The sequence below is a fragment of the Notothenia rossii genome (assembly GCF_949606895.1).
Source record: "Notothenia rossii genome assembly, chromosome: 5".
Lineage (NCBI taxonomy): Eukaryota > Metazoa > Chordata > Actinopteri > Perciformes > Nototheniidae > Notothenia > Notothenia rossii.
In genome coordinates, this window is record NC_136903.1 from 67290639 (window position 1) to 67305896 (window position 15258).

The 15258-nt window shown below is 40.1% G+C and overlaps 1 protein-coding gene across 9 annotated transcripts; it reads left to right on the top strand.

Moving 5' to 3' along the window:
• Window positions 1–283: 283 nt before the first annotated feature.
• On the top strand, window positions 284–14426 carry ncoa5 (nuclear receptor coactivator 5). 9 transcript variants are annotated; one of them, XM_079682080.1, is made up of 12 exons: window positions 284–437; window positions 1266–1322; window positions 2923–3193; window positions 3414–3521; window positions 4837–4900; window positions 6148–6471; window positions 7784–7902; window positions 9189–9330; window positions 9590–9792; window positions 10120–10324; window positions 10486–10577; window positions 13488–14426. In XM_079682080.1, exons 3-12 carry the CDS (start codon window positions 3025–3027, stop codon window positions 14027–14029), a joined length of 1968 nt encoding a protein of 655 aa, XP_079538206.1. In that variant the 5' UTR covers window positions 284–437; window positions 1266–1322; window positions 2923–3024; the 3' UTR covers window positions 14030–14426. The 9 variants fall into 9 exon arrangements, with proteins under 9 accessions (XP_079538206.1, XP_079538209.1, XP_079538204.1 ...); XM_079682078.1 differs by having other exon boundaries at window positions 285–437; window positions 7781–7902; XM_079682083.1 differs by lacking the exon at window positions 6148–6471 and having other exon boundaries at window positions 7781–7902.
• Window positions 14427–15258: the final 832 nt, after the last annotated feature.

Below are 15258 nucleotides of genomic sequence, written 5' to 3' on the forward strand. Positions count from 1 at the left end.
CAGGAAATATAGTACTCAGAGAAATGTGCTTTTCCAGACACCGAAGAAAGCAAAATTCCATGACTTGTCGCTATCAGGAGTCAGGACTGTTAGGGAAAACATCAGGCAATATATATTGTGAGATTATTAAATTTCTAAGAGAAATTGATACATTTCAAATAATCTAGAGTTTTGGTTCTTTGTTTTGTTTTTTTTATTCTTGTTTTCTGCTTAGTCTCTCGTCCACACTCCAGTCCAGTTGGTGGCGGTAATGCACCTACAAGTTGGTTTGTCAACCGCCAATAAACACGAAAGAAGAAGAAGAAGAAGATCAAACTACCGTAAAGTAGCAGCAGAAGAAGAAGAAGCGGCTTTGTGACTTAAGCTAGCGATATCGCCTCGACCAGTATCTGTCCGGCGCTGAGAGGCAGTAAAAATAGATACGATCCCCGTTGAAGGTGAGTGAATAGTCGCTGTTTTGTTAGTAATACAACGACATACAAATGGAAATCCTGACTCCGTGCAGTTGGCTGTGTAACTGCAAGGCTAGCCGCTAACCTGTATGCTAACGACAGCTAACACTAAATAGCTCGCTAACCGCTAACTTAGCTACGTGTAGCTATATCGTCACAATATATGTTAACCATTAACAAACAAAAGTATGGAAATGCATACGTGCATGTGAATCTGATATTAAAAAACAAAACAACAGAGAACACAGCTCGCTAAATATTATTATTTGTTCACACACAACCCGATGCCGTAGCGCGTGGCACGCCATTTGCTGCGCGAGCGATGTTGTACAGGTAGTCATGCCTATCGTTGGAAACAGTACAACTAGTACTTGCAGTAAGGAGGTCAAAATGGACGGTTCAACGATTTTAATAACCAGATATCCAGAAATAAAGTTACAGTTTGCATTACTTTGCAGAATAATCATTCATTTCCTGCAGAAAGTTCCAACCCCGCATCTCTCATACCAACTGTTTAAATAATATCACAAGTGGTCAGTATGTAACTTACTGATAACGGCATTGGATAATGAGAAAGTATATCAGTTCTGTGTTGATACACTTGCATATTATTTAATTACCTGAGGTCTTTCAAAGAGAGCAAATGGATAGATGAATAGATTGATATACAATTTAGGTAATACATTTGGAATTAATGTTTTAACAATAAACCTTGAATGCAAAGAGAAATTGCATTGTTTAGAGTTATATTATGAATACAAACTAACGACAAGACAAGTTATAGATTTTTTTTTTCTTTTTTCCCTTCCTCAGACGGTTCCTGTTTTTGAATTGTGTCGACACAGAATCCAGGGCATCGTTGAAGTTAATGTATGTAAAGGGCTGCTTCCTAAAAAGCATTACTTAAAATTCCTCCAACCATACATTAAAGGTGGGGTAGGTACTTTTGGAGAAACCAGCTCGAGTGCGCTACAATTTGAATATACACAGCCGGAGTAAAACTGCCACTTCCTTACAGAGCCCCTCCTCCAACACACACGAACGCGCACATGACCAATGAGGGCACGAGATAAGTTTGTGCACAGATGGAAGGCTGACAGGCAGGTAGGCCATCCAGTATTGGGCTTCCAAAGATAACATTTTTTTATGATTTTTTTTTTTTGTCAAAGCACTTAAGATATTCATTGCTATCGGCATTCCATGGAATATAACAAAGTGTATCTCGAGCCGGTTTCTCAAACTTATCTACCCCACCTTTTAAATGAACACTAAATGCTTTCACTTTCATGTATTATTTTGAAATCTGTGTTTTTCTGAAATCCTGTTACATTGGGCCATGTTGGCTGTGTAAAGACTTCATTTTACCTTGAAAACTTTTTTAATCATTGGTTTCTTCAACCTATAGAAGAAAAAAAATGTTTTGACATTGACAAGTTGATCATAAACCCATGATTTTGATTTTATTTCCTCAATGCAATTTTCCTCGAGATATTTTCAACATTTGGAGCAAAGAGAATGATTTAAACAAATGGTGCGTTGCTATTTGTGGGGAGTCTGTATTGCGAATTAGTGAAACCATACAGACATTAACTGAAACCAGCTCCACTGCTAAACAATTTAAAGGACAGACAACGTTGAGATACGCAATGGGACCCTAAACTTAAATCGTGAAACATTTAAAAATGTCACAATATAACGTTGCCTTGACTCTCCATGGGTATCTGTGCCATTTTCTTGCACTTTCTCTTTTTAACTGCAATTAAATGTTGCGTTAGGGTTTGTGGCTTGGTGTTGCCTTCTGTGAAATGTGTTTTCAGCATTGAGTTCAAACCGTTTTCGGCTTATTTTAGCATTAAAAGGAATCGGATGCTATCTGGTTTAGCTTGCGGACGCATTCTACGATAAAAAAAAAAAGAAGAAAAGAGTTTCTTTACTTCAACAAAAGATGTTGCCAATATATACGATGAAAAAGTCTCCACTGGATTGCCACAATATACCGCCTACCCCTGGGACAAATGTCTTGTATCATGAAAATAATTTCTGGCTTGATTGGCTTTGTTTCTCAACACATTGCCTTGCATCTTAAGCTGTATAAAGCCAGACAACATCTTTCCCATCCCTCCATGAGGTATCATTTGGAAGGATGTCCATTGCATCTCCGAATTTGCGTCATGGATTTACATTTGCGCTTTATATAAACCGCATTAATCGTACTCTGATATTCCACCAAGTCAATTGCTCTAATGCATTACGGTTCAGTGCAGCGTTAAATCTTCTTCTGTCAAAAATGATTTGCGTTTTTTAATCAACTTGTTTCAATTTAGGTATTTTCAACAGTTGAACATTTATTTGCCACTGCATTTACGTTGTCTGAACTTTGTGATTTTGGTCTGCCACTTTTTGCTCTGCTAAAACTTTTCATCCCTCCAAGGAATTTGATCTTTTCTCTTAATTCACTGACATGTTTCAGGATTGTGGACGACAATTTAAAGAAGCTTTATTATTGAACCATCAAACCCTTTCAAGCATTTGGCACGCAAGAAGAAACCAGCAAACCCTTTTGGATTGAGCCATGTCTCGCAGAAGAAGCCGCAGCGCATCCCCAGGAAGTTTTTCGCGCTCCTGCAGCAGTAATGACCCTAGAGATTTGGAGAGACGGATTTTTGTTGGGAATTTGCCGACCTCCGACATGGAAAAGAAGGATTTGGAAGAACTGTTCAGCACATATGGGAAAGTAATCGGTTAGTAAAACACAATACAATCAATAGGTTTAATTCATGATAATAATTTTAATCAAATCTATTAACATTACGCATCATGAGTCGTGTTTTTCATGATAGGCAAACCTGTGAAATTCATAATGATATCCCTACTGCTACTATTTTTTCAATTAGATTAATGGATAGTTATGTTTTTCAAAATGATCTTAAGACTGTACAACTTAAAATGTTCCTCTTCCAGGCGTGTCCATGTTTCGCGGGTTCGGATTTGTACAATTTGAACGGGTTGAGGAAGCCGAAGCTGCAAAGGCGGCTCAAAAGGGTCGACTGTATAAAGGTTATAAAATAGGTAAGCCTTTACTGCAGTGGGTGTGATTTTCTGCCAAAGAGAATAGGTGTAAGGCAAACAAACACATTTATTGGAAGGTTGTTTTTTTCTTCTGTTCTGACTGTTAAAATCTTGATTGGGCATTATATTTTCAGTGTACTTCCCTTGCCAGCAAAGAAGTAGCACATTTTCTGTTTTAACAATTACAAATAGTTAATTTATATGTATTTTAATAAGCTGCATGCCCGGTGATCAAACTAGTGCCTGATAACCCACATCTGACAGAGTTTAGGTTGTATCATTTGACTTACAACTCAACAAAAATGAAGATTCAGCCTAGCTGATTTTTCTACCTCTTTTTTATTTGTAGACATGTTATATTATTGAATTACAAAGCAAATAAACAAGTGCATTATTACATTCTGGCAAAGCCTTGATCTTTGACAAATCTCTTGTGAATTTTCTTCAACATGTAAAGGTCTCGCTTATGTTCATTTGTTTTCTGAAGGTAACATTTCAAGTAGAAAATCAAATGTACTAAGGCTGTACCAAGTCTTTGTTAAAGTCAATGTTTTCGAGGTTGTCCAACCCATTCTCGTTAACACAATACTTAGAAGAAATGTATTCAAATTTAGCACAAACGTCCACTTGGACTGAAGGATTAACTGGTTTTGATTATTGGTGGACAATAGTCACCTTGAGCCGTATAAACACATTTTTGGCCAACACTGAAGAATTCATATGCCAATTGTGGACAACAGGACTAGTCCAATTTCAAAATTGACACTCATGGGTCTTAATGAACTCTCAGGCTTTACAACGCTTTGGAGCAATTGGAAATGTGTTGATTAAACGAGTCAGAAACAATCAAACTCTGGAATAAAATTCTACAAATATTTGATTATTTATAATAAAGAAATAAACTGAAAGAATTCTAGCTTTAAACAGAAAAAGTAGCCATGCAAAAAGAGAAAGCAGCGCATTATTTGAATCTTTTAGAATTGGAAATTCAACGTAATTAAGCGTCAAACTATTCTGTACAGCCCTGTAATTTCCGCATTTAAGATTGGCTAGTGTTAATCGTTCTTTTGAACAGTACTTGAAGTAGTTTAATGATCACTTCATTTCTTGTTCATCCTACAATTCAATTTGACGGATTTGGCAACTTCATTTGCTGCATTTTGTCGCGTTCAGTTTGGACTTTCCAACTTGGATGTTGGAGCTCATTTTTATTTGGATCGTGGAAGTAGTGACGCGGCCACTCCGTTCTGCGTAAAAACAGAAGCTGATAAACATGTCACTGTTATGTTCAACGTTTGGATTGATTTATTTTCAGATGTAAATATGGCAGTGGAGCGACGGCAACCTAAACCTCAATCCCAGCAGAGCCCTCCACGAAGGTAAAGTAACGCGAAATGGGTGTGAAGATCTACCATCACCTTAAAAAAAAAAACAACAACAAAGGCGTTAAACGTGTTCCTCAACTGTCGTTTACCTCCAGTTTTATCATCTGAATGTAATTTCAAAAAAGTGTCTGTCTCAAAGATTCAACGCTTTTCAACATTTGTGTTCTTTGAGGGGGTTAGTAGTGTTTTTCATCTTAGACCTAAAATATACAACTTTCAAGATGATAGTTTCACCCTGCCCCGGACCTTTGACACAGGTCCATGTTTGCCTGGGACACATCCAGAATAGATTAAGCAATTAAAACATTAAAATGTATGTAAGGGAGATTATATTGTAGGAATGTGCATTTACACCATTTACACCCATAAGATCACAGTCCAGGGCAAGTGATGTGTTTTAATGGTTATTTATTAAGATGCGGATGCATTGTGAATACGTTTTACTTTTGACATGCCATATAGCTATATCTCAAGCTAAATGAGTAAACGTTCATATTGTGACACAACTAAATGTTGGAAGAAGGGGAAAAAAAATAGAGGATTTTGCTTAATTTAGAGCAAATAATTGTGGAAGAGCATAGTAAATACTGGTCCAACCCTAAATAGAACGGAAGACTAGGCATCATGTACCTTTTTCTTAACATGAAAAGTTCAAACTGCACTTACCATGCCCACTTGGATACACCTAGGTCCTTTCATGCTTGTAGAAACTCTAACAAAGCCTCAGCTGTCATTTTCTACTGTTTGCTTCCAAAAAGAGTTTAGACCGGATTGTTCCACGCAATCGAGAATAAAGCTGAGATTAATTACTTGTACTTTCTAAAGACATTTCAAGCACATGCTTTTTCATTCACATTTCTTACACAGTATTTGCAGCATGGGAATGTGTTTCACTGGAGAGCAAAACACAAACCATCTCAAGCAAATTGTGCTAAAGCGCAAAATAATTTGCCTTGTTGTTAAACCACTTTCAAAGCTGGACTTATGGTCAATGAAACTCAAGCGGTCGTCGTCTCGGTTTTGTTGCGTGCAAGGATCGATGGACATTTTCAAAAATCATTGTTGAAAGGACATTTATCGGACCCACCTCCTGGATTGAATTTGTTAGTTCCGTTTGCGATGAAACAATACCAACTATAGGCTTTTCTGCACCAGTCGTGGGCAGAAGTAACCCATTGCAGTATTTCATAGGCAACCCAAACTCGAACCGGCCTTTTACTAATTGCAAACTTTTCTCTCAGGGCCCCGTACAGCAGCTACGGAGACGGCAAAGAGCCCCGGCCTCGGTCACGCTCACCTGTTTATGCGCGTGAGCCTCGGGAAAGTCGTGACGGACGAGATACTCGGGACAGCCGAGAAGGACGAGATGCTCGGGATAGCCGTGAAGTGAGGGACCCAGGAAGGGAACCAGGAAGGGAACCAGGAAGGGAACCAGGAAGGGAACCAGGAAGGGAACCAGGAAGAGAACCAGGAAGGGAACCAGGAAGGGGCCACTCTCGTGACCATGATTACCGGTACCGTACCTCAGAGAGCAGAGACAAGGACCCTCGTGATCCTGCGTACAGGTGACTACTGACACTGAGCCCATTCCTCCGGGCCGGTGGAATTGTGTTATCACTGGCCCCACCATTGTAACCACTGGCCCGGAGCATTCGTCCCAAAAAAAAATCGACTTATAATGAAGAAAATGAACACATTTGTTGCAATAGTAATTTATGCACTAACTACATTACTACTTGTACTACAACATTTGAATCATCAGTTCTTCCTCATTTCCTCAATTGTTCATATTTGGTTTATTAAAATAATGATATTGTGGTCATTGTTAAAAAATCTCAGCTAATATTATGAGTATTATTATTATTAGTATAATGCGCTTTCTGCCTTCCTGTCATTAGGAGTTAGAAATGTAATGACTATGTAATAGATTAGATTAGAACCTTCATTATCCTAAACTGCTGGGACATTTGTTTCCCTATAGCCAATACCTTTTATATTCTCTACTCTTCACTTACTTGTCAGCATAGGTCGGCATTGATGTATAGAGCCGACAGAAGACCTTGTTTATATTGGCATCATATTGAGAGGTGCAGTGACGTGTCCTAAACCAGGAAGTAAGCTGCTGGTTCCCTCGACAAAAAGCAATGGGATTTCTCCACAGGGTTTTGGAAAATAGCTGGAAATAACGTCTGTGGAAAACAAACCTGTTTGATAAATGCACGTTTTGTTCAGCCGGATAATCTCCACATGTCTACCCTACTTTTATAATTTTCGAATCATAAATCTAGTCGATAGATTATAAAAGGGGTTTAGGACGCGTCACTGCACGAGAAGCCAACTCCATCGATCAAGCTGGCTGAAACGTTCTCTCCCTCTTCTTCTCATACTCCCTGTCACTCTCCTTTAACTCCTCCGGTGACTTTCTTTTATTTGAAGATTGTTTTTTGCCCGGCGCTTGGCCGGTTACCGCTGGTATTAAAAACATTAATGGCGAATGGTTAGGTGGCGCGATAGTCTGTAGTGAAGGAGCGCGCTCCCGCTCACGGGAGCCTGCTCGCGCTCCGCTCCGCAGCAAACAGCTGTTTGCTTTTCACCCTACAACGACAACCGACTCACAAAACGCTATATTGTAGCGTTAATAAACGAAACAATTTAACTAAATTGCTAGTCAAAATACCAATACCCCAGGACAATTCTTTTTTTTTAAAGCAATATTTTTAGTGGCCCGAGCGGGCAAGTGGAAAGTACGTTATGCTGGCCCGGGGTGTCTAAATAGTGCTTCCGGGCCAGTGGGCCAATTATAATGTCGAGCCCTGCATTCATTTGAAATCCACCTTTTGCATCTTTGTCTGACCTTGAAATGTCCCCATGCAGCAGGGAAGAATATGACCGACTCTACCGCAGTGGCAGCGGTGCAGAAGAGTTTTACCGGAGGAAGGAAGAACCCTTCAGGGAGCCGTTCAGAGATCCCTGGAACGGGCGCCGTGAGTCAGAGGGTGTGTACGACGGTGTACTTTCCAAATATTATTGATTAATTACTGTTTGTGGTTATGGGCTGCACATAACTGGTGGGCAGGTGCACCTTCGCCAAAAAAAGAGCACCGGGTCATTTGAAACAAGGCGCATTTGCGTACCAACATTGAGAGAAAGAAGAGAGAGAAGAGAGAAAAGAGAGGACAGAGGAGAAAGAAGAGAGAGAGAGAGATATTTCCGAGTTGCATATGAACTCTGGGCCGGCCCGTAGCACTGGCTTTATAGATGTTTGCCTAGGGCGCCAGATCTGGGAGAAGATGTGTCTACAATAATTTGAAGGGAGAGTCCTCTCCAGTCAGACTGAGAGGCCGATAACTACAGCTCAGTGAGGTAAAGGACTCTTGAGTGTTTAGATAGTTCAATTTAGTCTAAGTTCAAACGGTTTGGTCACAATTTATGTAAACACATATTTTCAAGGCACTCCTTTATAATTATTGTGATAAACAGGTTTGAAATCATTCCAATGTATACTATAGGACAGTAACCAAAAATATCCTTTTAAAACTGGAGATACAAAAAAATGCATAAATAAATGTTAACTATAAGATATGAATGAACAACACAAATAAAATAAGTTACATTCATTTGTTATTGGCTATGGTAAGTTATTGGTTATGTTCACATACTTATTTGATTACATCCACTTGTCTAAGATGACAACAGAGACTTTCCACCCAAAACCAGCTGTTGGCTTGTGGATGCAAGCAGCTAATCGCAGACTCAACCAGAGAGAAAGTAGTAGGCCTACATCAGCAGCTACTATGTCTGACAGTGAGGAGAACAGTGAGGAGAACAGTCAGGAGGGTAGTGATGACAGCTTGTAGGATTACTGGTCGTGCTAATGTTGTATTGTGTTCACCTCTGCCGGTGTGTTCAGTGCCGTGTGTCATGCAAATAAAGTCCCCCTCAAAAGTTACGGTTTATTTCATTTTAAGGATGAGCAGCAAGCAACATCTCCAGGTGCTCCTTTGAGAACCAGGTCAAAAAAGTTATGTGCCCCCCCGGTTATGGGTATCATTTTGAATGGAGTTTTCTTAGTAGCTCAGTTGTCAAGATGTGAGGATGCAGCTTCATTACCAAACAGACAAACCTACAACAATAGGATTTTAAATACTATGCAGCTTTCTGTCCATTTCATAGTAAACATTTTTTGAACAACTGCAGTATTAAAACAAGGCTTTCTTGGCATGTTTTTGAAGTCCTTCTATAATTGTTATTCAACCTTCTGAAAAATGTTCTGACTCTACAGCCGCAGCGGTAGATGATCGTGCGAGACCAGAAGAGCGTCGGCGTAATGAATTGTATCGACAGTACTACGAAGAACTCCAGCGACGATACGACACAGACCGCCCGGTCGACTGCTCCGTGATTGTCGTCAACAAGGCGCAAAAGTATGTCCACCCTCCGCTCTTTACAAGAAATCATAGATCAGAAACGTCTCTACATTAGATAAGATTGGACTCAACTTTATTGTCTTTGCACAGAGTACAAGCACTAGGACAATGAAATAAACGGAATAAGCATCTAACCAGAAGTGCAGGGTTATTCGTAGCATAATATAAATATCTCTGTTCGACCAGTACATGGCATGTTTTTATTTCATATCGTTCCTGTGTGTTTCTTTGTGTGTTTTTGCTTGAAAATCTATTGTCGGGAGTATGCGGAGACGGTCGGGAGGAAAATCCGTGATGTGGGCATGGTGGTGGATCTGATCTTCCTCAACACGGAAGTGTCGCTAACACAAGCCCTGGAGGATGTCGGCCGAGCTCGCACTCCCTTTGCCATCATCATTACCCAGCAGCACCAGGTGCACCGCTCCTGCACTGTCAACATCCTGTTCGGCACACCGCAAGGTAACGCAAGCCCACAGTATCCACCTCTTTGGAACTGAACACTTCTCCCTCTTTACATTTGTTTTCAGTAACTTGTCATGTTCTTATGGTATTTCCTTTTGGCAAAAAAAAGAAGAAAATATATATATATTTTTTTAATAACAGTTCTACTTATTTTAAAACTTAATGTCTCTTACTCTTTATGTATGCATTATGATACACAACATTCCGCGTATGTGTAAACCTACTTGGCAATAAACCTGATTCTGCTGGTTGGTCACCAAAGCGTGCATCTTCTGTTTTTACATGCTAACATTCCTCTTTCTTTAAATCGTATTATTTCCGTAGAGCATCGAAACATGCCAATGCAGGACGCCATGATGCTGGTTTCCCACAATTATGACACCTACAAAGTTGAAAACCGCGAAAAAGAACGCGAGGAGATTGCCAGAAAGGCTGCCAAGATGGCGGACGATGTGTTACTCAGGGAGCCGGACAGAGAGGGCCATCCCGTCTCTGTGCTCACCTCCATCACACTGCTGTCTGAGAACAGGTATGTTAATATTATATTAATATTTTAAGACCAGAGAAGTTGAGAAGGTAACATTAATGTCACTCTCTGTGATACCTTTTATTTTCAATTTCCATGTTTTGCATGCATTGTTTCTTAAAAAGCTCCCACACTTTGAATAACTGTATTTCTCTGTGTGGTAGATTTGTCACCCCAGAGGAATTGGACAGTCTCATCGCCTACCTGAACGACAAAAGAGGACGGCTGCTGCGAAGCACTGCAGACCCTCTTGCAGGTAAGACAAAATCATTTTCGCCGGACAAGAAACTTGGTGGCTGTAATCATTAATCCTGTCCTTGCTGGCTCCAGGATTCGTACGGTCATTGAAAACCTGGAAAAGTCATGGAAATTCAAAATGCAAATTCAAGGCCCTGGAAAAGTTATGGAAAACAATATTTTTCCCAAAGTTTTGGAAAAGTCATAGAAATGTAACTAAAGTTGCGTCAAATATAATTTACATTTCATCTAATCGCCGAAATAATCTGCGGTCGCAAGCTGTTATGTGCCATCATGACTAGGGTTGCAAAGGGGCGGAAAGTTTCCGGAAAGTTTCCATGGGAGGTCAAGCTGGGGAATTTTGGAAATATTCGATGCAAAATTAAACAAAAAAACATGACATTTCAACATTTAAAAAAAAAAGTAGAACAGAACAAGTTTTAATTATTTTATTGAACAATTATTTGTTTCATTGAAGAACGAAAACCCCCCATCCAAAGATCCCCACAAAGTCCCATTCAAAATGCAAATCTTCCTTCAAGCAATCATCTGCATTTTTGCTAAAGCCTTTCAGTCAATGGGCTCTTCCTGGGCCTCATCAGCATCACACTCTTCCTCTTCAGTGTCACTGTCCAGCCTTGTTAAGGACGGCTCTGTGTCAGGCTCAGAGAGCCTTAGGTTTTCCTGAATGCCAACCAGTTTTTCCACTCTCCCATTTGTGAGCCTGTTGCGAACCTTTGTGTGGTCTCAATAGCCATGCAGTAAGCAGTGTGCTATGGCATGGATATTCAAGTGTACTTGAATGGCATCTGTTTGTTTTAGTCAAGATTATGCTAAAATATACTTTCCCCAACTATATTTAAGTTCCCTATGAAGAGCCAACCTTCAATTTTGAAAATTCCCATAAATTCCCGTGGAAAGTTTCCCTCTTTGAAAATTCCCGGAATTTTGCAACCCTAAGACGCGCATGGTGTTATATTTTAATATATGAAGCGCAAACTCAAGTCTTCCTGCCTGTCGGCTGAACTCTGCTGCAGCTCTCATGCTTGCCTGCTTTCATAGGCTATAAACAGAGGTCGAATATAGATCGAAGGTCATTTAGGTATATAGATATTGTACTAGAGAAAAAGTAGAAGTATTCAGATCTTGTACTAGAGTAAAAGTCCCAGAGTGTAGGAATACTCTGTTACAGTAAAAGTCCTGCTTTCAAAATGTTCCTCAAGTAAAAGTAGAAAAGTATTCTCATCAAAATATAGTGAAAGTAGCGACAGTAAAAGTAGTCATTGTGCAGATTGGTCCATTTCAGAATAATAGATATGATATGTTTTATAATGATTGATCATGAAAGTGTTCTCAAAGCTGGTAAAGGTGCAGCTAGTTTGAATGACTTTGTATACTGCAGTGAATTTACACCAGGTGGAACTAAAGTCTGATTTAACACTTGATTAGATTTCACATCATTCATCCACATCTGTGAAGTAACTAAAGGTATTAAATACCATTTACCTCTGAACTGTAGAGGAGTAAAATAACAAAGTAGCAAAACATTGAAATACTTAAATAAAGTACAAGTATCTCAACATTTTACCCAAGTATAGTACTTGAGTTTATGAACTTGGTTACTTTACACCTCTGGCTATAAAGATAGAAAGACTAAGCTTTGCACAGAGGCATGAAAATACATTTTCAAAATGCTCAACAGTGCTGCCAAAATTATAAACTGATTGCTACACAATTTAAAATAAATGCTTTTATATAGATTAGATCAGTCAGTCCGTCCGTTAGTCCGTCCGACTGACGGACAACTTCTCACTTCAAAAAAGAAGAAATGTAGATCGCAAAATAATTAAACAAGCGAGTGCCTGTTTTTCCTGGCAAAGGACAGGTTCATGGAACACAACACGAGCGTAACGTGTCTTCACGTGGTTATGTCTCGTCTGAAAGGAGTAACGGAGAGTAACGGAGAGCATCGGAACGCCGCTCCAGCTCTTCAAATATTGCAGTACCCATAAGGAGCCGTACACATGCCGCAGTGTTTGCGAGGCTGGCTTTAGTTGTAAGCACAGTGGCGATCTGTTGTTATTAGCATCTGGTTAGCTAGCTATGCTAACGAATTTAAAGAGCTTTTCTACAACCAGGTGGAAGAGAGCTCTCTCCTGAGAGGCTCAAATAACCTCAGCTCAGTGAGGTTAAGGCACACCTTGATATGATCATGATAGTTATTAATGAGACATTAGAGACTAAATGAAAAAAAGGTATAAAATACTATATGACAGTAACAAAAAAGTTGTTAAAATAACACGAATAGAGTTTAAAAGGGGAGTGATTTGTAAAATATCCAAAAAGAAAAATCTGCTTACAGTTCTGTTTCAAATGGGTGTTGAAAGATGTATCCATAGATCTCCTCATGTTGCTCTCAAAGTGCACCAAATTGATGCTTTTAACTTCAATATTTAAAAAAAAATCTTCCCGGGGGAGCATGCCCCCCGACCCCCCTAGAGGAGGTTAGGTCCCCCCCACTTAAATCATGTTCACATGGATACTAAATACATTTGCACACATCTTGTGTCCATATCTTTCTGTTTTGGTGGTCATGCCACACAGTGCACATGCATGCACGAGTCATGGTAAGATATCTGGATTAAGAGGTTGCTTTTTCTTTGCACAGCATGAAAGAAAGGCCAAATGAATTGGCTGTGATTTTAGTTTTTTTTAAGCAGAGGTTGAGTTCAATAATTTGTGCGGCCCTCGGAGGATGTTGTCAAAATTGCAACCGCAGTGTAGCCTAGGGCTCAGCCTGTGCTGATGGAACTAGTGTAGCACAAAGTACCCTTTGCTATTGTTCCACTCATCTTGGTTCAAGAGCTCAATGTGTTGAATGTTCCAGTTTGCAGAGCAGAGAACTCTAACTGCTCTTCTCCCCTTCTAGCTGCAGCTCCAGCCTCAGCCCACCATGACGTCCCCTCCTCAGCCGCAGGACTGCCCCCCCCACCACACTCCACCCACAACCCCCCACAGTCCAGCCACCTCGGCCTATCGGCTGCTTCCAGCGCTGCCCCCAACAGCAGCCACCAGCAGGAGCTGCAGGCCAAGATCCTCAGCCTGTTCAACAGTGGGCTGACAGCCAGCCAGCCCCCCCCCGTCCCCCAGCCCAAGCCCTACGGCTCGCTCGGCCCTCCCCCCTCCATGAATCCAACGCGTCCACCCATGCCCGGCCTCCCTTCAGCCCAGGGTTACGGCGCCCTGCAGGGCCGCATGCAGGTCCCCCAGGGTGGCCAAAGACCCCCCACCTCTGCCTCAGGTATTAATTTTGACAGCCCGAGCGTACAGAAGGCTCTGGACACCCTCATTCAGAGCGGACCGTCTCTCAACCACCTGGTGGGCAGCTCCGCCCCTCAGCAGCCGCCCCCAAGGTCGTCCCCTGGCATGGGCCAAGCCCCCCCGATGTCCATGTACCCCCGACATTACTGATGTCCGTAGTGAATAACATACTCCCCTCTCCCTGTGACCCCTCAGACCCCCCACTAACTCTCTGTGCAGTGAAATAACCGCCTAAGGTAGATCGTACTGTTGAGTGTTTTGTTAAAGCTTTTAATCTTCTTCTTTTTTATTATTAGGAATTTTGTGTTCAGTTGATTTAGACAACTTGGCGGGATTAGCTAATGTTCTGTTTTTTTATTATTAGTCAGAAGATAATTATTGAGTCTTCTTAAATGTGAGTTAAACTGAGGCATGTGTATCAGTTTGTTTTGATGGATTCCTTTGTTCTTTTCCAACCATGATGTGTTTTATAGTTTTGCACATAGTGGTTTTTTTTCTATTTGTAACAATTTCATTGTAAAAGAATGATTAAAAACTCAAGACACAATTGCTGTAATAAAATGGTATTGGTTTATTGCATTTTGTGCTGACAAATCTATAAAATGGAACGGGTATCGCCAGAAGCCATAGATATAAGCATTTGAAATGTAAGATAAAACTACTTTTTCCTCTTTTTTTATGTACCATGAAACACAATAGAGAATAATACATGTCTTTTTTTAAATTTTAGAATATTTAACTTACACTGACACAAAAAAAACACCTCCACACTAACTGTATTTGATTTATTTACACGTAGCCCCCTCCCACCCCCGCCCCCAGCAGTTACAAGTGCACATGTACACACACACTCCCACAGAACTGAAAGGAACACACTACGCTTTACCATAAGACCAGGTACAGTATCAAGGAAGAGTAATGAACGTTTCTGAATTAAAAAATAAAATAAATTCATACTACTGATATTTGATACAGGTATGCTGTATATATCATTTATATCTACATCCATACAACATGTATCCCACAACTCCAGTGAATTGAAAACAAACCTGGACAGTGGCTAATTCATCTGCAGGGAGGTACTGGTTATTCAATTAAATACTATATTGTATATATTTTATTTATATATATATATTTACTATATTTGTAAAAGGCCATAAAGTGTTAAAGGAAAATATATAAGTAATACCAATCATGTCTGTCAGATACAGAAGAAGCCGGCTAACTTAATTTGCTCGTTCTTGATATGCATTTTTTAAAATAATTCTTACATGTATTTAAAGTAGGTACATGTATAGTTTTGGACAGGCTGCATTTTTCATCAAGTTGCTGATCTGCAGGCATCTCCTCTACTACTTTGGCACATTCATAGTTTTACC

Coding starts and splice junctions, on each gene's coding strand:
- ncoa5 (XM_079682078.1), top strand. CDS start 3,025: ATGTCTCGCAGAAGAAGCCGCAGCGCATCCCCAGGAAGTTTTTCGCGC. Junction 3,194..3,413: donor CACATATGGGAAAGTAATCG/GTTAGTAAAACA, acceptor TTCCTCTTCCAG/GCGTGTCCATGTTTCGCGGG. Junction 6,472..7,780: donor CCTCGTGATCCTGCGTACAG/GTGACTACTGAC, acceptor GTCCCCATGCAG/CAGGGAAGAATATGACCGAC.